This window comes from Chelonoidis abingdonii, chromosome 4 (assembly GCF_003597395.2).
Source record: "Chelonoidis abingdonii isolate Lonesome George chromosome 4, CheloAbing_2.0, whole genome shotgun sequence".
NCBI lineage: Eukaryota > Metazoa > Chordata > Testudines > Testudinidae > Chelonoidis > Chelonoidis abingdonii.
Genome location: NC_133772.1, coordinates 6,344,685 through 6,372,495, shown reverse-complemented (window position 1 = coordinate 6,372,495; position 27,811 = coordinate 6,344,685). Strand labels below are relative to the sequence as shown.

At 45.8% G+C, this 27,811-nt stretch overlaps 1 protein-coding gene across 2 annotated transcripts in view; it reads left to right on the top strand.

Annotated features, from left to right (window-relative positions):
• The window catches only part of NUP160 (nucleoporin 160), a 59,018-nt gene that overhangs the window by 11,206 nt on the left and 20,001 nt on the right, over positions 1 to 27,811 (top strand). For both annotated transcript variants that reach the window (XM_075064766.1, XM_032775856.2), the window contains exons 6-21: positions 2,921 to 3,035; positions 3,417 to 3,575; positions 5,310 to 5,387; positions 5,664 to 5,761; positions 6,665 to 6,749; positions 8,033 to 8,101; positions 10,215 to 10,298; positions 11,632 to 11,802; positions 12,660 to 12,759; positions 15,413 to 15,578; positions 16,245 to 16,360; positions 16,455 to 16,615; positions 20,850 to 20,983; positions 21,946 to 22,016; positions 24,751 to 24,910; positions 25,418 to 25,487. In XM_075064766.1, the coding sequence (XP_074920867.1) occupies positions 2,921 to 3,035; positions 3,417 to 3,575; positions 5,310 to 5,387; positions 5,664 to 5,761; positions 6,665 to 6,749; positions 8,033 to 8,101; positions 10,215 to 10,298; positions 11,632 to 11,802; positions 12,660 to 12,759; positions 15,413 to 15,578; positions 16,245 to 16,360; positions 16,455 to 16,615; positions 20,850 to 20,983; positions 21,946 to 22,016; positions 24,751 to 24,910; positions 25,418 to 25,487 (1,837 nt within the window). The remainder of the gene's footprint in view (positions 1 to 2,920; positions 3,036 to 3,416; positions 3,576 to 5,309; positions 5,388 to 5,663; positions 5,762 to 6,664; positions 6,750 to 8,032; positions 8,102 to 10,214; positions 10,299 to 11,631; positions 11,803 to 12,659; positions 12,760 to 15,412; positions 15,579 to 16,244; positions 16,361 to 16,454; positions 16,616 to 20,849; positions 20,984 to 21,945; positions 22,017 to 24,750; positions 24,911 to 25,417; positions 25,488 to 27,811) is intronic.

The window sequence follows — 27,811 nt, the reverse complement described above, 5'->3', positions numbered from 1 at the left end:
TCCTCTGCACCCATCAGGTTTCTCCCACCCCTTAGTTTAAAAACTCCTCTATGACCTTTTAAATTTTACATGCCAGCAATCTAGTTCCATTTTGGTTAAGCTGGAACTCATCCTTCCTGTATAACCTCCTTTTCCAAAAGGTTCTCCAGTTCCTTAATAAACCTAAACTCTCCTCCCTACACCATCATCTCATCCATTCACTGAGACTCTACAGTTCTGCCTGTCTAATTGGCTCTGCATGTGGAACTGGAAGCATTTCAGATAAAGCACCGTGGAGGTACTGAACTTTTATCTCTTACCTTCCAGCCTAGATTTCACCTCCAGGACCTCTCGCCTACCTTTCCTTATGTCACTGGTACCTACATGTAGCATGACCATCAGCTCTCCTCTAGCACTATATATACATCTATCTAAATGTCTTGAAAAATCCACAGCCTTTGTACCTGGCAGATAATTCACCATGAGATTCTCCTGATCATCACAGACCTGGCTATCTATGGGTATGTTTTCCCTACCGGACGGAATGGCAAGCAGAGATCGATCCATCGAAGGTCGATTTATCGTGTCTAGTCCAGGGTAGACCTGGCCTATATTTCTAATGATCAAATCCCCCTTTACTATTATGTGTGTCTTCCTAATAACTGGGATTTCCTCCTCTGGAGAGGTATCTTCAGTGTGAGAGGGTACCATGACATCATCTGGAGGGAGGGTCCCAACTGTGGTATGGTTTCCCTCTCTGGTTTGATCTCCTCCCCCAAGACTTTCATCCTCCTCAACAGCACAGAAACTGTCAGACAGGGGGTGGGACTACCCTGCTATGTTTTTGCAAAGTCTCATCTATGTACCTCTGTGTCTCTTATCTGCAGTTCAGCCACTCTGGTCTCAAGAGACCATAATTGGTCTCTGAGGGCCATGAGTTCCTTACACTGATGCACACGTACGCCACCTGGCTGCAGGGCAGGTGATTCTACATGCTGCATTCAGTGCAATAAACCGGATATTTCCAACTCTGCTGCTGGCTTCTGCCTGCATTCCTTTGAACAAGAGGAGTGTCATAAGCTCTATGGGATCACAAGTGAGAGTTCTTGTGCTGGAAGAGAGATTGCATCTTCCAGTCCTTTGGGTTCTCTCACAAAGGCTCTAGTGTGGCCACACCTATTCCTGCCAGCTCTCGCAGTCCAGTCTGCAGCACCTCATGTTAAGCAGTGTCAAAGGCATCTGTTAGATCTGTAAGTACGAGATCTGTGACCTGTCTATTGCCGTCAGCGCTGTCTCTGTGCCATGTAGCCAAATTGAATGGATCCATGGCCTGGTCTACGAGGGCAAGTTCTTTGTCAGTATAGCCTTATGCGTGAGTTGAAATGATACTGTTATACCGACATAATCCCTGATCAGGACAGTCTCCTTCTGACATAAGAATGCCTCTTTTCAGTTTAGCTTGTTGCTTGAGGAAGAGATTTAAGCTAAACTGATAAGATGCTCTTCTGTCAGAATAAGTGTTTCCCCACATGGGGAGATTGTCAGTACAACTAGTAAAACGTTCCCATGTCAAGGATTCTTGAAACGTATGTTGTGTTAAAATGCTGCTAGTTAGCCTGCATGCATCCTTGTGAGCTTCACCAAAGGGGGGACAGTTAGTGACTGGGTGGTAATCGGCAAGGTCAGATGACTTTTTGAGGATAGAGATGTTTAAATGTTTTAAGTAACTTGTTACTGTCCTCAGTTTGCACTCTCTCCCCCTGTGGTCTGACAGCATTACATGACATTTTAATTAAAAAGCTACAGTGATGTAAAATTAACATGGCACAATTAAATGGATTAAAAGCTAGCTAACTGATAGGGAATCATGCAACAGGTGTGTTTCTAATGGGGGTCCTGCAGGGATCACTTCTTGGCTTTACCCAATAACACTGGAAGAAAATATAAAATCATCACTGAAAGTTTTCAGGTGAGACACAAATTTGAAGAGGACAGGTCACTGATACAGAGCAAACTGAATCTCTTGGTAAATTGGTACAAACAAATAATACGTGTTTTAATATGGCTAAATGTAAACGTATATGCCTAGGAACAAAGAATGTCGGCCACGCTTAGGATGAGGGACTCTTTCAGTCATTGCTTCCGAGGATAGATTTTTTTTTTTCTTAGAGGGATTGATAATCAGCTGAACGTGAGCGCTCAGTGCAACTCTGTGGCCAAAAGGCCCAATGTGATCCTTGGATACATAATTAGGGGAATCTCACATAGGAGAAGAGGTTATTTACCTCTATGTTTGACACTGGTGTGACTGCTGCTAGAATCCTGTGTCCAGCACTTCAAGAAGGATGTTGATACATTGGAGAGGGACAGAGAAGAGCCATGAGAATGATTGATTGGAAAACCTGCCTTATAATGATAGGCCCAAGGAGCTCAACCTATTAGCTTACCAAAGAGAAGGTTAAGGGGTGAGTTGATCACAGCCTAAGTACCTATGTAGGGAACAAATACTTAATAGTGGGTTATTCAGTCTAGCAGGGAAAGGCCTAACACCATGCAGTGACGAAGTTGAAACTAGATAAATTCAGACTGGAAATAAGGTGTAAATGTTGAACGGTGAGAGTAGTTAACCATTGGAACAATTTACCAATGGTTGTGGTGGATTCTCCATCACTGACATTTTTTAAATCAAGGTTGGATGCATTTCTGAAAGCTCTGCTCCAGGCATTATTTCAGGGAAGTTCTCTGTCCTGCGTTATCCAAGAGGTCAGACGAGATGATCACAACTGTCCTTTCTGACTTTTGAATCTGAGTAGTTATTCACCTATTACACTGTAAGCCCCTTGTGACAGGGAGCTCACTGTCGTGTGTGTGCAGAGATTTCTTCCCCTCAGTGCAGTGAATACTTAATGAAATCATTCTGAATTACTACTTGTGTTTTCAGAGGTGACCAAGGCCCTTCAGACCTTCCTGTCAGCCTCTCCGCTCACTGCCTTGAGCATGATGCCTTCCTATTCGCACTCTGCCAGGATCACAAACTCAGGATGTGGTCTTACAAAGTGAGTGAGTGTTTTGGGTTGTGATTTGCTTTGCAGATGAGGATGATTCAGGGCTAGTCACACCAGTGGATGATATCGAGGTGCTGTGAGACAGAGCATGGGCTGTTGATCCAGCAGTGTTTCTGAGACTTGGCTAAACTGGTAGTCCGTGAACTGGCCGTGAGTTTGTTGAGTAGCAGGATTTCAGGGAACACGAAGAAATGGGGCGGGGGGGGGGAGAATAACGGGGAAAAATGGACCTGGGGCTACTCCAGGATAAGGTGAGCTACGAGAGAAGGTGCGGAACTGCTGCTGGACTTGCATATTAAAGGACAGGAGGTGGAAAAGCTCCACCCCTAACCTTCCTTTGTGTTGCTTGTCTCCTGTCTTTGTTCTGGGCAGGACCAAATGTGTCTGATGGTAGCCGATCTGCTGGAGTTCGTGCCTGTGAATAAGGACCTGAGGCTCGCTGCTGGAACGGGACACCGATTGCGGCTGGCCTATTCGCAGTCACTGGGGCTCTACCTTGGTGTTTATATGCATGCACCCAAGCGAGGACAGGTACAAAATGACCGGAACCTTCAAGAGCTGCCATTATAGGGAGAGACAGTGAATTATTGGGATGTGCCTAGTGTTCTGAGGTTGTATATGGAGTGGCACATAATAGCAAAGAGAGCATTTGCCAACACGCTCTGCACGGAATAGTAGCTTCTGAATAGCGTTTCTCATCCCAAAACATTTTGCAAGATGCTCATGAGTCTTCGGGAGTAGAACTTTCCATGTTTGGTGTCTGCCAGTGGGTCTGCTGTTTGGGAAATGGAGGAAGAGGGAAAGGGATTCGCTTTTGAGAATGGGTAGAGTGGAATGACGTTACCCTTATAATAGATTCTTGCACTGCTTTTTAAACAGCTGTAGTGAGTTGGGAGCAGAGATTTGAGGTTTGATGTGGTGATAAACCTTGGGGCAAACGGTCGCAGGGAGGCTGGTTTTGATTTAGTCCAGTTATGGAGGTTTTCAAATGATTAAAGATGGGAGTTTTAGAGAGCTACTGTTGTGCTTGGGGAATCTACTTTCCAGCTGTGTAAATCAGGGCTGTGCAGGCATGCGTAACTAAGGTAATCAGGGAGCCCTACTTCCTTCATTCCATGCTTAACTATTGAAAGAGTGCAGAATGTGCATATTAACTGCTTAGAGCCAAGCACCATCGTAAACGGCATGCTCAGGGTGCATAAAACAAGGCACTAACTGGTTTCACATTTGGTGTTCTGGTGGGGCTGGGGAGGTGCTTTGTGACAAAAAGACATCTAGGAGATTCCTAGCAACCAGGTACCCAGGAGGAAAACCTTAAGGCTATAAAGTAAAGGTGCCAAAGGTGTGTAAATGATCCAACAGCGTTAACTCTGGGCCCTGGGAGGAGTTGAATCTTGATAGTCTTTACTTATGTTCCTATACAATAATCTCTGTAGGAGCCCTGCCTTATTCAGTTCACGGTGAATGAGGCAGGGATGCAGCATTTATTTTTAAATATCTTGCTAGAACTGAAATAAAGAGGACAGATATACAGAATGCACCTGCAATCTGTCAACCAGTTTCCTTTTGGGAACACTCTAAAACTATGGCTACAGTCAATATTTTAAATTAAGAATGAATATATTTTGAATTATTTCTGTGCTCACTGGTTACATAGCACACTCATTCACTGTGCTATGAGTATGAGCCTCGGTGAGTATGGATTGGTAGGTCCCTTACTGCCCACACGAAATGCCTTTAGTTGAATGTGTCACTTTAACTGTGGCAGCTCCTGGGTTGAGTGCTATATTTTGCATTAATATCCATTGTGCTGGCATGGAGGCGTTCCACTCCTGGACCCGGGCCCATTGTGCTAGGCGCTGTACAGACATGGAACATACAGGTGGTCCCAGCCTCAGAGAGTTTATATCTTCACTACACAGTTTAGAACGAATAGTCATTGCGTGGATTGGGCTCTCTTAGCCAGTCTGAGGACTTAGGGTTTCAGAGTGAAGTGGTACAGCTGTCAGTGTGTGCGCGCAGCATCTCTGGGCGAGGCAATTGCATTTTAGTATTGTATGCGCTGCCTTGCACTACTTGGCAGTAGTTCTTTCAATCATAAGATTCAGAACAAAGTACTTTAGTATCAGATGCTTGGATAACGCTGTGATGGGTGTGGGATAAGAACCTGAGTAGAACAGTTTTACTGCGTCACTTTGATAGCATCTTTATTTTAGTTAGGATGGCTCTTTTCCAGCCATTGATTTACCTTGTGCATGTGTGCAGTTCTGTGTCTTCCAGCTGGTGAGCACTGAGAGTAACCGCTATAGTCTTGACCACATATCCTCGCTATTCACCTCTCAGGTGAGTGCCAGTGCTACACTCCTTGGGGAAGTGGGGTGGGATATAAAACGAGTAGTGGGCAGAGTCTCACTGGAAGAAGTGTACAGATCCATAAATCTAATATAAGCTTGGGAACTTTTAGTAAGAATAAACAGGATCTGGGTTTGCTCCTATGAATGTGACAAAATAACACATGTTTCTCTGGCTTATGCACTTGTACCCACAGAGAGCTAAGTTTAAACGTCACTTGCATTTTCGGTGTGTTAATCAAGTCTCCATGCTATCTTTTTCTCCTAGGAGACGCTTGTTGATTTTGCCTTAACACCAGCTGAGATCTGGGCGCTGTGGCACGATGATGAGAATCAGACTATTGTGAAATACATCAACTTTGAACAGTGAGTCTCCCTCCCGTTTTACTGATTAACCTTGTGGGGTAGCATTTGGAACGCTCACTATTACTGTTTGCTAAAATCATTCCTACATTTGCTTCCCTCCACTTGCTTCCTTTCCTATCCACTTGTGCTCAGTTTTTCAGAAATAGTTCATTATCTATTGTCTAATTTCCTTAATATCCCAGGTCATGTGGTATCTGTCCACTCCTTTCTCCTTGTAACATAGGTTATTTAGGTTTTTAACCTTGCTTTATTATAGCAACTAGAGCTGTGATAGAAAGAAAGCAGGGTTAAGAACTCAGTCTGGCATGATTAGATGATCACAGGGAACATCTGTGCCACTCCCAACTTCTTCCTCACACTTTTTTGCCAACTTTTACATATTCATCTGGGGCAAGTAGGAATTGTTTGGAGGACCAGCGAGTAAAGATATTAGTTTATTCATTGGCCTTATGAAGGTGGGCAAATAGACACTGTATCTGGGCCCCTGGACTGCCTGAAATACCTGGGTAGAATGAGTTACAAGTGTCCTGCTTCACTTTAGGCACATGAATCTGCCATTAATTCTAACTGGGCACAGTTTCAGAATCCGCCCATTTCTACGTACATGTCAGTAAAACAAAGGGAGGGCACAGCATGATATCATGATGATGGGCTTGGGATAAGAATCTAGATGGCTGGCTAGATACAGCCATGGGTTAACTGGACAGCAGAGTAAACAGAAATCAGGATGTAGCACTTGTATGTAAGTCGTTAGTCATCTTGGTTAAGATTATCCTACCATATGCCCCTTCTGGACCAGCACTGAATTAAGATCTGTGATTACTACGATTGAACTCACTTCAGACTAGAATTACCAGAGAGTTTAGTGTTCACTATGACTGATGGAAATTCTTTTCTCCTCAGAAATATTGCAGGCCAGTGGAACCAAGTTTTTGTGCAGCCTCTGCCAGAAGAAGTAGTGACTATTAGAGATGATCAAGACCCTAGGGTGAGTGGACAATACAATACCAACCAGGAGTAACTTGGGCTGTGTCCCTAGCTTCCTTCTATCTTTTTTGCTGCAGGGGACAGAAGTAGAAAGACGGCTGGGACAGATCAGTGTATGCAATATAACTTTATTTTGTATGTTGTCCTTTATACAAACGGTATCTTTAAAGCTTCACAGAACTAAATAAGACAACAGACCCGTTGTATACGTGACAGTGGTGTGAAACACTTAAGCTGGCCACAAGGCCAGCAGCTGAGGAGGAACAAAAATTGTTATAAGCAGGGGAGAAAGTCTTTCTAGATGAGATTTGTAAAACAGCTTGACATCAGCGAGCAGAGTGATCCAGGATAGCTGCTTCTGATGGCAGGAGCTGTGAAGAAGACAGATTGAGAGGCTAGAGCAAACATGGATTCCCAGCTTGAGCAGGAATGAGGATGTGATGGAGTGGTCTAAGGATGGGGGTGAGGGAGCAGAAATATTATCCTACTTAGTGGATGTGACGAGGCCTGAGGAGGGGCAGAGGAGGTAGAAAAAAGGGCTGAGGTATAGGCAAGGGCAGAGTTGCATAAAACTCTGAAGAGGGGACACTGAGTTGGAATTTGATACAGCAAGAGACTTCGCTGTGAATTAGGGATTTTAGTGTGAATTCGGGCAGTTGGAGATTGAAAGGAAGGATGTGAGTTCCTCAGGCCTGGAAAGGTGATCTAGGAGGAGAGACATTTATGGTTCCGAAGGGAACACAGGAATTGCCAGTGCCATGGGAAGGGGAGTAGAACTTAGACATGGCAGCCTGAAGGTGCTTCCTGCTCCTCATTGCGTACAATACAGGTGGGATGGAAAGAAGGGGTGTTGAATTCTAGGGGATGCTGAAGTCTAAGGGGTGCTATGAAACCAAACCTTCAGTTTTGCCAACACTAAGGAACTGTGCTGCCTTCTGCCTCCGCAAACAGGAAAGACAGCCTCTTCTCTGCAGTCTCCTTTCAGGCTGTTCATTGCGGAGTTCATCTCTGCAGTGTATGTCTGGCTGCTTTGCATTCTGGGGGTGTCTTACCTCATTCTGTGAGACTAGACCATCTATGCTGGGTTTCAGATTGTCAGAGTCCTTTTGCGGAATAAACCATTGCAAGGCCAGTAATACTGTAGTGTACAGTGCCACCTGTTAGCAGGCTCCTGCAAAAGAGATGCGGAATTCCAGGAGCCTGGAATGATGAACTGTAATTAGAAGCCTGCATCACTTTTTGAATAAATTTGCTTCTCTGAATTACCATTTTGTTATTTCACAGGAAACTTATCTGGAATCTCTCTTCATGCCTGGTCGGTTCACAAATGCTGCTCTACTCAAAGCTCTACAGGTTAGCAAACAATCAGTTTGTGCTCCCTCAGTTCCAGCCACGTTGTGCCACTTGTGGCTGCACAAAGTGGACATGGGGTCACTCGAGGAGAACTCTCAGCTGACCTGCGTGCCATCTGTTGGCATAAGGCCCCACAGAGACCAGTCACCATAAATTAGAGCAGCCCTTAAACGGGTCTAACTTTTGCTGATGGCTTGGGAGGGGATGCATAACTTGCTCCTTGACAGCCTCACGTCACCTGAACTGACCAGATCTCGGTACAGGAGAACATCTGGGCCTGCAAAAGCTGCATTTGTGTTTATACAGTGTCATAGGTGTGCTTGATGGGCTACAGAACAATGAAGGGTCCCTGCCCTGAGGCGCTTAGTTCTCCGTGCACATAACACCACAAAGTACAGGCAGTGGCAGGAGGAAGACAGCTACAATAGTGAAAGGTCTCAAGGATGCTGAGCCAGGAAGAGCGGCGAGAGCAGTTTCTATGGGCTGGAAAGGGTGGAGGCTGGGCATGGTGACTGAAGAACAATCTGAGATGAGGATGTTTATACAGTGGCTGTATGCAACCTGCCCAGCGTGTTTCAAGGAGAGGGCAAGGAGGTTCCAGGCTAGGGTCCTGTGGATGAGGGCATACAAGAACATGTAGGTATATGAAGAGAAAAGAGCCCAAGGAGAAGGCAAGGATAGCAGGTAGTATGGCCAGAGGATGATGGAGGAGTGGGAAAGAGAGCAGGCAGGAGGTTTCAAAGGCAGGGTATTGGGTGCAGCAGAGGATGGTGAGGGGGAGAATGGGCCAGTGGAAGATCATGTTGAACCTGGTCTTCACTGCCAGGAAGCTGGTGTGGAAAGGGAGGGGGTGTGGAGAGGGTTTAGGAAGCAGCCAGAGGTGTGAAATGGTATTGACAGCTCGCTGGCCTCGGTCAGGAAGGGCTGGGTGTGTGGACAAGGTAGCAGAGGAGGCCGATGAGATCAGACCCATAGCAGAAGATAGCCAGATGGGCTGGGTGTTTCCTACTGAACTTTCTGTGACTCAGGACCAGCAGTGGGAGAAACGAATGCTAGGTGTGAGCTGAGCTAGGCTTGGTGGAGTGGGCGTTGTGTGGTGCGGGGGTGGGGAGTGTTAACCTCAGAGCTGGTGGGGAGGGGAGGGGTTTGGGCAGCAGTGGGCGCTGGTAGGCTCGTGGATTGGAGGGTGCAGGAGGAGGAAGGGCCGGGGTTGAAAGGAATGCAGTGTTGCTGCTGCTCCGTAATTCTGTGATGGAGACACTGGTGAGCAGCACTGGACTCTGAGTCTGTCTTCCCAGTTTTATGCTGATATGACTGTATTTGGGTCACTGCTATGACAGTGGAGAATCAGGTCCCTGGTGTGCACCTTATCGCCTCTGAGAACACCACCCTGGCTCTCCCTTCGGGCAGGACCTGGTGAGCTGCCCACTGGGCTTGCTCTTCACTCAGTGTATCTTCTATGATGGAGCTCATGGGCTGAGCTCAGCAAAGCCCTATGCTCACTTCCCTGGGGATGCGCTGCCTGTAACGAAAATGGCATCTAATCAGTTCCAGATCTGGGAACGTTCCAGGTGTTGGTGGGTTTGGTGAACTTGAGAAAAGCCTGATTCCACTAACCTCATTGTATGAGTCTATAGGCTGTGGATCCAGGGGGAAGCAGTGACTGCAGGGAAACAGGGTCCCTGTGCATCTGAGGGAGGCAGTGACCTTGGGGTTCGAGCACCAGAAAGTCTGCTGTGCCTGCAGCACCCAATGGACATTGTATGGACCTGATTTTAATACACGTCAGGCTGCTGGAAGTCCCTTTCCTCCAGTCTGGCCAGCCCCTCTATCGAGCCCCTGGATCCCCACTACAGCCAGTCCCTCCCTCGTATTGGGGGCAAAGGGTCGGAATGAGCGTACAGCCCGGTATCTGTAAACAGCGAAGTGCGTAACCCTCTAGTAGTGCCAGCTGTTGCTTCACTCTGGTGTATTTTGGCTGCCTGTGCCTAGCTACAGTTCTCTGCAGGGAGTGACGTTACTCATCTGTTCGACATCTTCACGTTGTGCTATCATTTAGGCTTGTGGCAAGTCTAGTGCTTCAAAACGGAAGTTTCCTGTAATGATTTTGTAGATCTTTTCCCGAGGAGGAGAGAGAATCTTGGATCTGACCTGGGATGAGCTGAAAAAAGAGGTGACCTTAGCTGTGGAAAACGAGGTGAGGATTCCATTGAGTGTTTTTTGTGGTGACAATCATCACTGTGGTATCTTAGCATCTCAGGTAGAGTTAAAAACTAAATCCACAGATGACCCATGGCCTAAATTTCCTCCGTTTCCCCCAAAGCAGTTGCATGATTTTTAAAAAAAAATTCCTTCTCACTACTTCCCCATCTCTTAACTATTCCTCTTTCTCCAGAGGTTCACTGTTCTCCCCCCCACTCCCCCTGTACTGTTCTTTGTTCTTTTAGATATAGGTGTGCCAGAGTGAGCCGCACTTCCTTTTTTCCTTTAGCATCTGTTTACATTGTAAGTGAGAGAGCACTTTGCATAGTAACAGTGGTGCCAGGTTTTGTTTTATTGCAATTCCTGTCTTGTGCACATCACTCGCATGCTCGTTTTCTCCGTGCTGCGGCAGTGAGAGCCTGCTGGGTGGGTGGCTGCGTGCAGTAGGAGTGGGCATGGGTCTTTACCCACCACGGCTTCTCTGTGCGCCTCAGGGAGGCGTGTAGACATTGAGAGACCTCACTTCAGTGCTGCTGCTGAAGGAGAGACTAACAGGTAGGCAGTGGGAAGTGGGGGGGCAGACAAGTCCATTCGCTGCTTTTCTGCGGCCCATCTTCTTTCCCTTATTCATCATCAGGGAAACAACAAAACCCTTATAAAACCACTCTGCTTTTTATAGAAAGCACATCTGGCTGGAAAGGTGCTTACTGGAAACTTTAAAAGTAGTTTAGTTAAAGGAAAAATCAAGTAGACGCTGTCCTTTTAACTCTGAGTTTCCCTGCTCTCAGTCTAATGGTGGTCTATTAACCCACCACGTACTTGTAACGATTTTTATGCTTGAGTAACTGATGTTTACCCTGAGTGTTAACATCATCTTATAGCTTTGTACCTAGGATTATAGAAGTGGCTCTCATGGACTCTTGTCTGGCTCACGCTCCAAAATACTCAGCAGAAGAGGGTGCAACATATCTGTATCAAAAATTGTAGGAAAAAAATTGTATATGGTGTTTTCAAAATATGTAGCCATGTAATTAACTGGTGTAGGTAATATGTACTCACAAGAGGACAGAACCAGAGTTGCATGTATAGCTATAACTGGCCTTTCCTGAGGTGTGAGTGCCTAGCTGTGGAATGCTAACCTTCCTGTGACACAGGCTCTTTGTTGGATTATGTTTATCTTTCTAAAATGTCCGTGTACCAGCCACAAAAAATAAAAATTAAACCCTCCTTCAGTGAGAGGCAGAGCTGTAAAATACCATTGTAGTGCCGAATTGCCATCTTTGGGGAGTCAAACGCTGGCCTGTTATTCTGCTGTTTTCTCCCCCCAGCTCCAGGGCAGTGTGACAGAATACGAAGTCTCCCAGGAAGAGTTTCGACAGTTACAGGTTGAATTCTGGTCCAAGTTCTATGCCTGCTGCCTTCAGTACCAAGAAGCACTTTCATGCCCTCTTGCTCTCCACCTGAATCCATATACTAACATGGTGTGCCTGCTAAAAAAGGTGAGGCACCAAGCAGGAGCTGCTTTATGCTATAGACACTTTGTACTGGTCTAGTCTCGGGGAGGGCAAACTATGGGCCACAGGCCGGATCTGGCCCGTCAGGGCTTTCAGTTGGCCCCCGGGATTGCCAGTCCTGTGGCGCAGCTCCTGGAAGCAGCTGGCACCATGTCCCTGGGCCCCCGGTGGAGGGGGAGTGCAGAGGGCTCTCTGCACTGCCCTCACCTGCATGCACTGCCCCCTGCAGCTCCTATTGGCTGGGAATGGGGAACCACGGCCAGTGGGAACTTTGAGGGTGGTACCCACAGGTGAGGGCAGCAGAGCTGCCTGCCCCCCTCCCCCTCCCCCCAGCCACTGCCAGACATACTGGCCACTTCCGGGAGCGGCTCAGGGCCAGGGCAGGCAAGCCCCGCTGCGCACCACTGCCACTCCAAGTATGCAGCGCTGGGCTGGATCCTGAACCCCTCCTGCACCCCAACCCCCTGCCTCGAGCCTCTGTCTGCACTCTGCACCCCACCCCCTGCCCTGAGCCCCCAGCCCCTTGCCCTGAGCTCTCCTGCACCCCACACCCGTCCACCCCACCCCTTTTCCCTGATCCCCCTCCTGCACCCTGCACCTATTCTGCATTCTGACCCCTTGCCCTGACCCCATCACTGCACACCGCACCCCAACCCCCTGCCTCAGCCTTACATTCATGGCTCTGCATACAACTGCTCCACCCAGATGTGGCTCTCGGGCTAAAAATTTGCTCACCCCTGGTCTGGTCTGAATGTAGTGAGTTACCAGTGGAGTCCTTTAAGTGATTCCAGGGCATTTTCCTAATCGAGACCTAAAAGATGGTTTATCTTTCACTTTCCCAGGGATTCCTGTCTTTCCTTGTGCCCTGTTCCCTGGTGGATCATCTGTATCTCTTGCCTGATGAGCATCTGTTGACTGAGGATGACAGCACCATCCTTGATGGTAAAGGGGAGGGAAGTTGGGGAAGCTGTTCCACTGTAGAGGAAGTTACAGCGTGTGTGTCACAAGCTCTGTAGTTAAGGACATAGAAGTTTCTATGCTAATCCCTTTTTTTACATGCTGAGAACTTCCTGAAGTTGTCTGGGTTGAAATTTTCCTGCTTAGCCTGAACCTAGTGGTAGATTCCCTTTTGGAAAGCCTGGAGACTTGAAAAACGTGTGTGTGCATGTTAAGGATAAAATGTTGCTGCGACTTAGTTCAGGGAAATCAAAGAGTGGAATTCTAACCTTCAGTCAGTGCATAACATGTGATGAGTGCGTGCTTTGCTATCTCTGGGGATGCAGCCCCTTTGAATGAACACCTCTTACTGGTTTCTAATACCTGAATGTTGGATTCACATTCCAGGTGTGGTCAGGGTTCAGATGTCATCTGGGTCCCTCTCAGTAGCCTGAATTGTTTGGGTTGTGTCTTCTAGGATTAGGGCAAGGAAGGCCTAATGGCGTGGTGTTAAATTCTTGGTGGTGGGAGTGGTGGCAGCCATGATTATGGAGATCATGCCCTGTCCTCTAAGCTGCTCCTTTTCCTGCAAGTTGGCAAATGATGCCCAGGAGATCCATGTCCAGGAAAAGGTGGCAGCCTTTTCCCATTTAAAAAATAACCAGTCAAAATATGTGGTGACTTAATAGAGGGAAGCATTCACCTGTTATCACCATCATCTTAGCCTTGTGCCTTAGCCAGTTTTTGATCCCACCAAGAGCCTCGAAGACTCCTTCTCTCCAAAATTCAACTTCAAAACATCTAGTTTGTACCACTCTGCTGGGCTCTTCACTTTCCCTTTTGTGAGCTCTCACTGATAGTCAGGGTTCACAGGTCAGAATGAACATTTACTCCTTACCTATGTGGGCAACTTTCCTTCTGACATTGCCTGATGTTGTAGGCTTAATTTCTTTTAACATGTTTTTTTGTATTATGTGTATTTACATTGAAATGGTGCCTATGTGATGTTCAGGTTTCACCCCTACAACCCCTGAAAGTTCTGGGATGTAAAATCTCTTGTTCTGACTGTAATTTTACCTATGCACCAGCTACCCATTTAACCAGAAAAACAGGAATAGAAAATATTCCATGATGTGCAGCCTGGCCGCACTAAAGTTCCAGCTCACTGACTGCTTATGCATGTGCTGGTGATGAACTGGGAAAGTATAACGTGTTACCACACATCCGTATCCATTTGCCTTCAGCTTAAATTCCTTTGTCTGCTGCCCAAATTCAGATTTCCCAGACGCTAAAGCTTCAGTGCATTCAGAAAAGAAAAGCTGGACGCTCAAGAAATGCAAGGAATTCGCACCAGCCTAGCAATCTTACCCCTTGCTTGTTTCAAACTGCTAACGTTAGATTTTTTTGCGCAAATATTTAAAGTCCCCTTTAGGACACAGATCAGGGATGAAAGTTTTATCAGTAGTGATGTTTTTCTGAAAGCTTTTAAGCACAACAGTGGTTTGTAACTGAAACCAGTGTTCGCTCTAATTTTTCCCACCCGTGTGTAGAATGAATTTTGTTACGTGCACCAATATGGAGGCTGTGACACATCACCTTCATATCGATGCACACAACAAAATTGATGTGGCGGGGTGGGGGCAAGGGGTTTGGAGTGTGGGATGGGGCTCAGGGCTGGCGCAGAGGGTTGGGGCAGGGAGTGAGGACTCCAGCTGGGGGTGCAGGCTATGGGGTGGGGATGAGGGGTTTGGGGTGCAGGAGAGTGCTCCAGGGCTACAGCGAGGAGGGAGGACCCCCCCCTCCCCCGGCTCTGTCTCACACAGCAGCCCCTGGGCTTTGTGGGAGAGATGCCTCTCACCACCGTGGCAGTTCCAGGGCTGGGGCTGCAGGATAGGCACCCCTCCCTCGGTCCCAGCAGGTCTGGCAGGGGCTGGGTTCAGAGAGGGGTGCCTCGGCCAGTCCAGGGGGGCTAGGTTGGGGCCAGTGCTAAACAGGCTGTTGCGCAGCTTACAGGGAATTTAAACTGAAACCCTCTAGCAGTTGTTAGCAAGTGACTGCAATAACATAAGTGTTTCCTAATGAAAGGTACAATAGGACTCTTCCAAGTGCAGACAGCTGGGCCAGTGGAGGTGTCATGGGCCTGGATTCGAGAGACCTGTTCCTTAGTTCAGAGTTTTTAAAAATACGTTAGATTAGATATTGCAGGGTTGTTCTTGGTGTTCTAGACAAAACGGGTCTGCGGATGGGCTATCTCTGGTCCTTCTGAGCCGCTGGGAAGTTGCTTAAGGAGGCAGAATCCTCGTTCTGAATGCATGGAGCCAAGGCACGAGAGGCCAAGTCTGGCGTGACTTTTATTTTCTAGGCATGTTTTCCCCAGTTGTTCAGTTTATTTTCATCCAGGTCCTGTAACTGGAGAAGGCTGAAGGGAAATTTCCTGTTACCAGTTTTCAAACAAAACTGCGCAGAGATCTTACCACCTTCAGCTCCTCCATGTAGTCAGCCTGTAATTATCTTAATTAGTTAGTTATGGAGCCAGATGGAGTCTTGTGTTGCTGGGGCAAATTTGTACCAAGAAGCTTTCGTAAGAAATGAGCTGAACTAACTTGGTTTTGTCTTGAAATGATTTGCATGAGAGTACAGCCAGGTTCTTTCACTGCAGATCTGGAGATGTCTCGTGATGTCGTGTGCCTTGTCCAGTGCCTTCGGCTGATTGGAGAATCTATTTCCATGGAAATGGCATTCATCATGGAAATGGCTTGCTCCCGCCTTCAGCCTCCAGAGAAGGCTGCAGAGCAGATCCTGGAAGACTTGATAGCAAATGACACGTACGTTACACAGAGAGTTCCCTTATGTCCTTTGTGAAAAGATGAATGCACAAATTCTCTGTGCAGGGTTTGCCTTAGATAGCCCTTTACCTGAGTCTTCTAAGTGTGATTCAGGATGTATGAAGTCTAGCTCCATAGTGGGAGATTTTCCAAGCACCTACAGATTTGGGAGCACTTGTCACAACTGGCTTTCAGTGGAGTTTGTGCTTCTAAATCCTGTAGGTGCTTGGAAACTCTCCCCAGTAATGATTAAAGTGGTGAGGAATTCTGAGCCATGGCATCCAGAAGCAAGAGCTTCAATTTTGAGTTGGATAGTCGTCTTCACAACATGAAAGCATGTTTATCCAAATAGCTGAACCTCCCTGGCTAGCTGGGCTTAGAATGATCCTCGCACACCATCTCATGGAACATCAGTATCCTCAACCAAGTACAAGTTATTCCTCTACAGAGTGGGTAGGAGAGGAGCAAGTGGATTCACCCTAGGCATGGTGCCTTCATGGGTCAAAGAGATGTTTTTTATTACAGTGGAGGGGAGTTCTCCCTCCACAATATCAGCAGTGGTCAGACCAATTTCACTTCTGTGTCTCTTACTATGGGGGCCACTGATGGAGGGGGTCTGTTGACATTACATACACTGATACCAGTGAATTTTGTGTGCACTTGCAGAGAGAATGTGATGGAAGATATTCACAGTAAGCTGCAGGAGATCAGAAACCCTATCCACGCCATTGGGGTGCTGATCCGGGAAATGGACTATGAGGTGGAGCTGGAAATGGAAAGAGGTGATACGACACAACCTTTCAAGTTTGGCTAGTAAGGTGGTAAAGGTTTGAGGATTGCAGTTGACCTAGCTTCCATTCTTATCCTGTCTTTCAGCTCAGCCCCTCAACATGCGAATGAACCTCTCTCAGCTCTATGGCAGTGGCACAGCAGTGACTGTGGTATGCCGGGGTGTGTGCAAGATGGCCACCACCCGCTTCTTAATCTGCCGGGACTTGTTGATTTTACAGCAGCTGTTGCTGAGGCTAGGTGATGCTGTGAGTATGGCCCAGAAACCTATTATCATAGAAGAGTAGGGTTGGAAGAGACCTCAGGAGGTCATCTAGTCCAACCCCCTGCTCAAAGCAAGACCAATTCCCAACTAAATCATCCCAGCCAGAGCTTTCTCAGGCCAGGCCTTAAAAACCTTGAAGGATTGAGATTCTACCACCTCCCTAGGTAACCCATTCCAGTGCCTCACCACCCTCCTAGTGAAATAGTGTTTCCAAATATCTAACCTAGACCTCCCCCACTGTAACTTAAGACCATTACTCCTTGTTCTGTCATCTGCCACCACTGAGAACAGCTGAGCTCCATCGTCTTTGGAACCCCCTTCAGGTAGTCGAAGGCTGCTTTCAGCCTCTCCTCATAAGTCATGCCACAGTCCCCTAATCATTTTCGTTGTCCTCCACTGGACTCTCTTCAATTTGTCCACATCCTTTCTGTAGCAAGGGGCCCAAAACTGGACGCAATACTACAGGTGTGGCCTCACCATTGCCGAACAGAGGGGAATAATCACTTCCCTCGATCTGCTGGCAATGCTCGTACTAATATAGCCCAATATGCCATTGGCCTTGGCAACAAGGGCACACTGCTGACTCATACCCAGCTTCTCGTCCGCTAATCTCCAGGTCCTTTTCTGCAGAACTGCCGCTTAGCCAGTCAGTCCCCAGTCTGTCGCGGTGCATGGGATTCTTCCTTCCGAAGTGCAGAACTCTGCACTTGTCCTTGTTGAACCTCATCAGATATTGATGGATCCTTGAGCTGTTAGGCTCTCAGGATCTTGATCTGCCCCGGTGCCTTAAGCTGGAGCTTTGGCTCTCTTCCTGTCCTACTGCTGACATGCTGTGCGCTAAGGCAGCAAGCAAATCCCTTTCTTTGCTGTAGGGGAGCAGCATTTTCAGTGCTTTGTTCCTGAAGAGCACTGCCTTCAGGTTCCCCTCTCTTTGCATTTATTCCCCAGCTCTCCATCACAGTGGAAGAGACTGAACTGAGCAGACTGAAGACTAAAGCCTTTTCTGCACTGGAAAGCTGTACCACTTCAGCCAGGCTGGAATAGCTAAAGCAGTACATGTGGATGTAGTTGTATCATAGTGTTTAAAGACAGAAGGGACCCCAAGATCATCTAGTCTGACTTCCTCAGTATCACAAATCACCAACGCCACCCAGCGCCTGCACACTAAACCCAACAACCAACCTCAGACCCAAATATTACAGCCTGCAGGAGACTAGGCTTATTGGTTGACTCAGGTGCAGAATTGGAGGGACCAACCCAGAGACCCCCACAATGGCAAGGAAATGATTGAGATATACCCAGATAATCCTGGCAAGTGACCCACACCCACACACTGCAGAGGAAGGTGGAAAAAACTCCAACCATCATGGTTTCTAGCTTTAGAGTTGGGCACCAGGCCAGCATCCCTGCCAGCATCAGTGCCGAAGTGAGGGTGGAAATCCCGTGGGGAGGGATTCTCGCCCCACCTGATCCCCTTTTGGATCAGGACTCCCCCGTTACAACACCATGATATGTCAAAAGTAAACATCTGAAACTGTGAAATTAACTACTTTAAAAATCCCACGACTGTGAAATTGATCAAAATGGACTAGGAGTTTACAGGGCCCTACTCCTAGTCATCCTGTGATTGACCAACACACCTAGGGGTCTCTCCTCCTGTGTCACTTCCAGCTGAGGAGCCCCCAGCTTGTAGCAGAAATTCTTCTTCTTAGATCCTAAGTGCATGACCTTGCACTTTATACTATTGCATTTCATCCCATCTCTTGCTTCAATCTTCAAGGTCATCCAGATCTTCCCGTATAATATTCCAAGCCTCCCCCGTATTGCTGTCCCTTCCCAGCTTTGTATCGTCAGCAGTTTTCATTAGCGCACACCAACTTTTTGTGCCAAAGTCATTAGTAAAAATATTCAGTAAGTCAGGCCCCATGACCGATCCTTGAGGAACTCCACTAGAAATCTCCCTTCAGTCCGATGGTTCATCTTTCAGCACAACCTGTTTTCAGATTTTTTAGACTGCATAACCCTTTCCAAATAATGTAGTCTACAGCGTACCCCCGTCTGAAATAGGGTCATAATATACTTATGGTTAGTTGGCCAAGTTTTACTAAATAAAATGCGTTGTCTGCCATCGCAGGATTTTTCACATGTACCCCGTGATGAGAACTCATGTACCCTTAGGGATACGCGTACACCGGTTCAAAACCCACTGCTTTCCCTAGTTCCTTCTCCATCTTACAGTTCTTGTACTAATTCCTGTCTTCTTGAATTTAACTCATACTTTCCCATATGGGGCTGACTCAAATGCCTTACTGAAGTGTAAGCACATTAGATTTTCTGCATTTCTCTTCTCTAAAACTTCAGTTATTTTCTCAAAGAAAGAAATCAGGTTAGCGTGGCACAATCTACCTGTGTTGCAGTACGTCTCCTTTTCAGTTTACCTCCATGAATTTAATTATTCGTTCCTTTGGAATTTGTTCTAAAGTCTTGTATTCTGCTAGGGTCAGACTAACAGGCTGTAATTGCCTGGATCAATTTTTCCATTTCATAAATATAGGTACAATATTACATATCCTCTGGTCATATGGTACTACCCCCAAATAGATGGGTGTAGTACAAATCCTTGCTACCACACTAGCAGTATCTTGTGTAGTATTCTGGGATGGAAATTATCCAGTTGCCCTTATTTCAGCACATTAAGCTCTTTAAGTTTTTCTTCCACTTCAGCTGTGGTCATTTCCATTTCTAGACACTCATTTCTGTCAGCCATCCTGCCTTCATGCCCATGTTCCACATTATCCCCCTTACTGAAAACCAAGGCAAAGTATTCGTTGTAGATTTTGGGCTATACCTAGATTACCTTTAATCTCCTCATCCAAACTGCACCGTGGCCCAAACTTATCCTTCCTTATTCTTTTTATATAAATTAGAACATCTTATGTATCTTAATTTCCTTGGCAAGAGCTAATTTAGCTTGATTTGTAGCAATTCTTACCTTATTCCTATACTTTCTAACCTCTATGATGTGGCTTTCTTTGCTGATCAATCTCGTTTTCCATTCCCTGTAGGCTGTTGGCATACTCTTAAAAACCTTTGAGGTGGTTGTTCATCCAGCTGGGTCTGGAGGTTTTCACTACAAGTTTTTCCCCCCTTGCTCATGATGCAAATTGCAGATAGTTTTTGTGTAGAGGACTTAAAGAAATTCCAGATCTCCTCCACATGTAAGTCTTTGACCTATCCAGTCCAGCTGACTTCTTTAACTAATTCCCCAGAATACAGCATAGACAGGGACTGTTGATTACATTGTCGATCTTGCTCATACATATGTAAAGACACAAAAACATAAACATTATCTCCCCACATGTCTCTCGAGAGTTATTTATTTTGCAGGATATTTAACCTTTTCTAGCCATTGTCATGTTGTCCTTTTGAAATCAAAAACCAGAGCTGATGACCTGGTTTTGATTATCATTCCGTTTAATTTAGCCTGAATCAACTTGTGAATGCTTAGTCCAAGATTGAGTCCTACGACCAGCTTACCAGACTTATCAAAACCAAATCTAAATCTGGTTCAGTGACGATTTGATGAAGAAAACTCTCATAGCAGTACAAGGTGCATTACACTGGTATAGCTATGCACACATAGAAAGGAGAATAACTATATCCATATAAGACGTCTTCACACCAATATAACTATCTACTCTAGGGCTCTCACAGATGTAACATTTTTAACCTCCTCCCCTCCCCCCAAATGAAATATACCAATAAAACTTACACATAGACCAGGCCTGAGAGGTGCTGCCTCTTAATGACCAATTTCAATCCCCAAATTTCCCTTTCATAATTCATAAAATTACCTGTTCCCTTGTGGAACTCAGAACAGCTCCTTTCCCCTCTTTGTAGCCTTACCTCAGTGTTAAGCTTTCACTGTGTGGCCCTGAGTAAGGACTGAGCTGCATGCTGGCTTGCATCGAAGTAATGAAACAAAATGAATGTGCAGTTTTTGTTGTTTTTGGTGCCGGTCTGTTTAATGTTTTGGAATGCAAGTGTCCTGTTTCCGTTTAACGTATGCTCCCTGCCCGCTAATGGCTAGCAAGGCTGGGCCCCATGCTGACCTTTGACACTCTTTTTGTAGTGTCACTTTTGTCTTCTGGCTCAGCTGAAGCCATTGGCTATCCCTGGCCTCAGTTACAATGCCAGCTGCTTTGGTCTCCTTACAGATGATTCTGGGAGGGGGCCAGCTGTTCCAGTCTCAGCAGGACCTGCTGCATCGCACCTCTCCCTTGTTGTTGTCTTATTACCTGATCAGGTGGGCGAGTCGGTGCTTGGCGTCGGACGTTCCAGTCGACACGCTGTAAGTGCTTGTGTTCTCAATCTCTCTAGTCAAAGTGGGTTGCTAGGTTTCATATACATTCTTTGAGATGTCTGAAATGCCCTTTAGACAGATGAGAGAGCATCTTGGGTTCTGATTATAAGAATCTTAAAGAAATTACCTCTCTTTGGGTGATTAGAGAGTCTTAAATGTAAGGTTAAGAGACTGTTGTCAACTCAGATCCTGGGTCTAACTTTCTTCTTGCGGGAAGGGGGAGAGTCACTTCATTGTTAGTATTTCGCTACTTCTGTTCTCCCTGAAAGATTCATGCTCCACAGCTGAAGTGCTTCCGTTTCCCATGTTACGTCAGAGATGGTTCTTCTTGGGTGGATGGACCGGAAGCTTCTTTTTAGGAATTCTACAAAAACGCAAACAAAAGCTCCTCTTCTCCCCCCTTCCCCCTCCCGACACTGTACAGACAAGTCCTGCGAGATTTGTTGGAAGCTACTTTTAGGGGGCTACATTGGGTTTGAGCACTAAAACTTTGTGAAATGCCAAGTGTCTAAATAGGTATGAAACACTGACGAGATACAGTTTGATTTTTCCCTCCCACCTTTGAGTTGGTCTCTTCCTGTCCCAATTCCCAGCTCTTTATATTTTTGTGCTGTAATTTTGGCGTAATGGTTAGTAAATGGGTTTTTACTGTTCAGTAAAAACTCACTGAAAAGTGCGTTGCTCTTTCCTGGAGCAGTCATAGTTGAGAATCTGGGCTGATGCAGAGTAGCTTTGACAACTGTAAATTATCATTTCTCTTTTCAGTATTGCAAATGGACAGTGAAAATATCCAAAGCATTTTAGATTTCTGACTTTCCCTTGGGTACCGAATCTGCCTTTGCTCTACCTGGTCATTTCAGTGAATAGTTAGGTTCATCGTGGACAGTGTTAGAATGTGTAACACAGGATGTGCTTGTCTCTCGTTTTATAGCTAGACTTTTCTCCTCTAGGGAATCCAACCTGCAGCACCTGTCTGTACTGGAGTTAACAGACACCACAGCCTTAACACCACATAAACTGGGTAAGAGCGGTGCTACAAGTTCTTCAGCTCTCTATTTTGACTTTAAGCCCATACTTTCAGACATGACTAGTGATTTGGGGGGGGGCCTCAGTTCTTGTGTGCCCAGTTTCAAGGGGCTTATCTTTCAATATGTTCATCACTCACCCTCTTGTAGTCCACAAAACTTGTGTGTGGCCAAAGTAAAGCCAGCTTCCACTCAGGCATTTCCCGTGACTTTGCAACCTATCACTTCTTTATTAACTCTTTTTTTTTAATGTAGTTTTTTGTATATCATTTCCTAAGTTTTATTTTTTTTTTAGAAAATGAGAAATAGTTTGGGCATCTAACGCCTCTTCCACTTATTGGCAGGTTCAACCATTCTACCTCTGCCACTCAAGCCACATGGTTAACTACAATAACTAGCAGCAGGAGTAGGCTGTTACACTTTGACTAGCCTCTAGTCTAGAGGAACATGCATAACACTGAAACACTGTGCTTGAATAACCCCATTTTGCAGACAGCACAGCTCTGTATTAGCCACACTGTCCATCAGAAGTGTCACAGCCACACTAATACTGGCAAATTACTCACTTCCTTATTTTTACTATATAATTATAAAATAAATTGATTGGAATATAAAAATTGTACAGAAACTTCACTTAACGTTGTCCTAGTTAACGTTGTTTCATTGCTGATCAATTAGGGAACATGCTTGTTGAAAGTTGCACAATGCTCCCTTAAAATGTCTCTGGAAGAGCAGCCCCTCCCTGTGGGGATTAGAACCAGCTCCCCATAATTCCCTGTAAGGCATGTGGCTCAGCAGCAGTTCAGGTGGCTTTCCCCCCCGTGCTGCTCCTGACCTGCCCTCTGCCTTGGAGCTGCTCCTGGGAGCTTCCTGCTTGCTGGAGGACGGGGGGAAAGGGGTGCTGATGTCAGGATGTCCCCCTGTTCCTGCCTCCTCCCACTCCATAACCCTCTCCACAAAGTGGAGATGGGGACAGTCACAGGGGTCTGGGACAGAAGGGGCCGGGGGAGCTTGCAGGAAGCTGTTGCTTCCTGTCCAAACTGGCTGCTCTGCTTAAAAGGGCAACATACTTGAAAAGGTGTCAGCATACTTAAAAGGGCAATGCACATCTCCCTCTCTCACTCATGCACGCGCCCCCCAGCACTTTGGAAAGTCAGCAGCTGTGCATGAGCTGTCACGAGGAGGGAGAGCTGTGCTCCAGCTGGTTTTCATGGGCTCATCATCATGTTCACTTTTTGCAGGGAAGTGTTTGCAGCTACTGCCTTGCATCTATTGTGTTTCCTCCCTCCTGCCAGAGTGTGATGCTACATCAGGGGTAGGCAACCTAGGGCACGCGAGCTGATTTTCAGTGGCACACTCGCTGCCTGGGTCTTGGCCACCAGTGCAGGGGGGCTTTGCATTTTAATTTATTTTTAAGTGAAGCTGCTTAAACATTTTAAAAACCTTATTTACTTTCCATACAACAATAGTTTAGTTCTATATTATAGACTTATAGAAAGAGACCTTCTAAAAACATTAAAAAGTGTTACTGGCACGCGACACCTTAAATTAGAGTGAATAAATGAAGACTCGGCACAGCACTTCTGAAAGGTTGCCGACCCCTGTGCAATGTTAACAGCGGATTAACCCTTGAGGGCTCAGCCGAGTGCTAGTTCATCATTTAGCAGCAAGGCATTCCCTGGGAAATATCCCACCCTCTTACTCCACCACCTCAACCAAGCTTTATAATCATTCATTGCTGTGTACAATATTAAACTGTTCCTTTAAAATTGTTTAAAACTTATACTGTATATGTATATAATGTCTTTTGTCTGGTGGAAAAAATTTCCCTGGAACCTACCCCCCCTCCCCCCCATTTACATTAATGCTTATGGGGAAATTGGATTCACTTAACAACATTTTGCATAAAGTCGCATTTTTAGGAACATAACTACAACGTTAAGTGAGGAGTTACTGTACTTACATGTCAGTGTATAGTGTATGGACCAGTATAAACAAGTCGTCATATGAAATTTTAGTTTGTACTGACTTTGCTAGTGCTTTTATGTAGCCTGTGGTAAAACTAGGCAAATATCTAGATGAGTTGAGTACCCCCTGGAAGACCTCTGTGTACCCCCAGAGTAACACATACCACTGGTTGAGAACCATTGTGTTAGAGTATTAAACGCTGGGTGTATAAGTAGCCTGTGGACTCCTTGTGATGAGCACAGTATACAGATTTGGTTAGGAAGAGATTACCGTATATACTCGTTCATAAACCGAATATTTTTGGTAAAAAAGTGACTTATCAAAGAGTGGGAGTCGGGTTATAAATGGGACTACACCAAAATCTGAAGATTTTAAACTCTATGGAATCATTGAATTGAATATCTAATACATTGTCATTTTGTTTACTTGGAGCGTCTGCAGGCATGGAGCCCCTTATCTCTGTGGCCACGGTTTGCTGTTCCCAGCCAATGGGAGCTGAGGGGTTCCATGCCTGCAGATGCTCCAAGTAAAGAAAACATCCTGACCTGCCAGCTGCTTAGCCTGATGACCAGGAGCCAAAGTTCGCCAACCTCTGAAATATAGGGTCGGCTTATGAAAGGGTCATACAGTTTTTGCTATTTTTACCTAACCATCTTGGGGGGGTCGGCTTATAAATGAACGGGCTAATGTACGAGTATATACAGTTTGTCTGCTAAACTGTGTGTATGTAGCTTGTCAACCCTTCTTTCATTTGTCTTTTAGTGTCCAGCCCTCAGACAATCGTGGAATTATTTTTTCAGGAAGTGGCCAGAAAACACATAATATCTCACCTCTTCTCCCAGCCTAATACCTCTCTGAGTGAAACTAGTTTGAACTGGCCTCATCTGATCACTGCAATTGCTGCTGATCTCCTGTCACTCTTGTATCCTTGAATTATTAAACCAGAGTGAAGGTGTGTCTCTAACAACGTTGCTCAGCACCCGGAAGCTGGAAATAGGCACGTCTCCCCGGAGAGCATGTGGAATGTCTCACAATTAATGAGGCCAAAGCTGTCAATCCTGGGCTCCTGCATCCATATTTAGCTCCCTAAGTAAGGGTGACCTGATTCCAGTTCACTTCAGTAAGATTTGTGAGTGTTCAGAACTTCTCAAAATCAGGCCACTTTTTCGGTGCTCGCATATGGGTTCTAAACCTTTAACTTTAGGCCCCCAGGTTTGAAACATTTGGCTTAGATGCATGATGGGGGTGCAGTGGTGTTCTCTGAGGTGGTGGACTTCGCTGGACTACCCATTTTGTCTAAGATGGGAAAACCCTGTTACAGAATGACTTGTGTGAATGCTGAGCACCAGAGGCTTACACGTTTCAAACCTGTTCTTGAAGCTCTTCCCTGACAATGGAGGAATTGCTCTGTTCCTTATCTAATATTCAGATGGCCCAGTAATCCTGGCTTCCTCTTCCCAGAATGTTTGATGGGCAGTTGTCAGTACACCCAGCTACAGGTAAGTGCGCTCGACATATGGCAGATGGTTTTGTCTCTTTAACAGTGTGTCTGATACGTTTACTCTTGCAACCAGCAAAGCATTCCCTGTGGCGGGAGAGAACAGCTGGAGACCAGAAACTGGCTTGCATATCACGGAGCCTATTGTAACCAGATAGGGTAAGAAAACTTAACAGTCTTAGTGGGGGTTGAGACCACCTAATGTGAAAGTATATTAAGGATGGGCTCACGAGAACATGGATGTTCTCTCGGCCCCTCTTGCATCTTTTGATCATGCTGTCACAGTTCAGGGCTAGCACCTTTCACCCCTTTCAGTTTACAGGCTTCTTGCCTTCACCTGCCCTGGGATGAAATCCTGGCTGGGATGTCCCCTCTAGGACCAGCCACAGATGTAAATGTTAAAGGGATCGATATTCGCATTGTTCTTTTAAGTATAAGCACTTGGAAGACTCTGAAAAATGTTTGTCTGTTCCTGCTAGAATTAACACCTGGTAACCACGGGGGAAACACAGTAACAGTCAGACATGTGGAACATATAATCTTAAAAAAAAAAACAAGAATCTTCCACATTCTTCCGCCACTCATAAATGCTAATCCTGAGAGAGCCAGAAGTTAAGAATACAGTGTCATTTGGGAGTAGCTCCTCAATAAACGTCAATAAATTGATTGACAAAGAGTCCTGTGGTACCTTATGCTCCTATATGTCTGTTAATCTATAAGGTGCCGCAGGACACTGTCGCTTTTTACAGATCCAGAGTAACACGGTCACCCCTCTGATAATTATTATTGATTATACACAACAGACTGTGCAGGAAGTATTTGACGTTGATCTGCACAGAAGTTTAGTACTCTAGTTATTTTCAGCAAAGCCCAGAAAGGAGGCCCTAAGCTGTATCTGTGCAGTTTGTTGGTGGGGAGTTCTGCGTCTCAGGTCCCGTTCTAAGGTGAGATGCTGTAAGTGTGTAGCATTTCCCTTTTCTAGAGCTTGATAAGTGACTGTGGGGTGGTGTGACTAAAACTCAGGAATCTGAACCCCCAGACACCTGTTGGCTATTACATCATGGTGCTCACTATTGTCTGTAATGCAACAGTGTAAACAGGTTAACTTCAAGAGCAAACAAAGACTACTTCTGTGAGCCCATTTGGAGAACAGCAGTTTCAGTCAGTGAGCGGTGTACTGAACACACCCATTAGCCAAACACAGCATCCAGAATATGTCAGATAAACAAACTTTCCACCACCTGCTTCTCTCAGTGGGTTAGTAGCAATGTAAATGAGAAATTGTTTTCAATACAAGCTACTATTTCCAGGTGTGTTTCTGTGCATTGCTCAGTTCTCAGGATTACCTTCTGAACTATAACTTCATACTCTTTAGCCAAAGGGATTTTTTTTCCCCCAGTTGTTGCTTTTGGTGCTACAACTCTGAATTTTTTTACTCTCCTACACTGAAAAACAGCATGTTTCTTCCACCGCACACTGATGGAAAATTTTAAAGTGTAGTGAGCTTGGAGGCCAGTCGCTACTGAATTATTCATTCACACATTTTCTCTTGTACATTTTAGTAGGACTTAAACAGGCTCTTTGTCCCCGAAATGGATTACTTCTGGGGACAGGGATCAGCGTGTTGCAGAGTGTGCACAAGATGGATTGCACCTGGGGCAGGCATCGGTCTGCTGCAGTTTATGTACAAAATCCCATGTATTCAAACTGTCTAAAAGAATGTCAGAATTGCAAAGCATTCAGTTCAGGAAATGGCAAGGTTGTTTGTGCCACCTGATTTCTGCCTCCTTGTGTTTATGGTATGGTCTTTGATTGCATAATCACGCACACTTTTCCTGCAGGGCTGCTACCTTAGTCATGTCCCAGAAAGGGCAGCGGGAAGATGGTCAACATTTTATTTTTGTCCCTTGTTTAAAAGTGGACTGTTCCTCACCCCCTGCAACCTTTTGCTCCATCCCCTGAAGACCTACATGTAATCTTGATTTATATGGATGTAAATTTGGAGCAACCTCAGTGAATTTACTCCAGATTTACATCCTGGCCATCACAAATAGATTGTTACCCAAAATGAGAGAGAGATTCCCTGACCCCAGTACTGAATGAGGGAAGGGTGGGACCAACATGTAGACAGGAACGAAGCTTAGTGGTTAGGGAGCTAGTTTGGAATCGGGAGATGGAGGTTCAAGTCCCTTAGTATGTCTTTGCCCCTGTTCCCATCTGGAACGGGATGAACACAGTCGATGTGGGACAGTCTGATACTAGAATCGTGGGGCAGGATAAGTACCATAGGTAGGTAGAACACAGGCGACTATGTAGCTACATTCT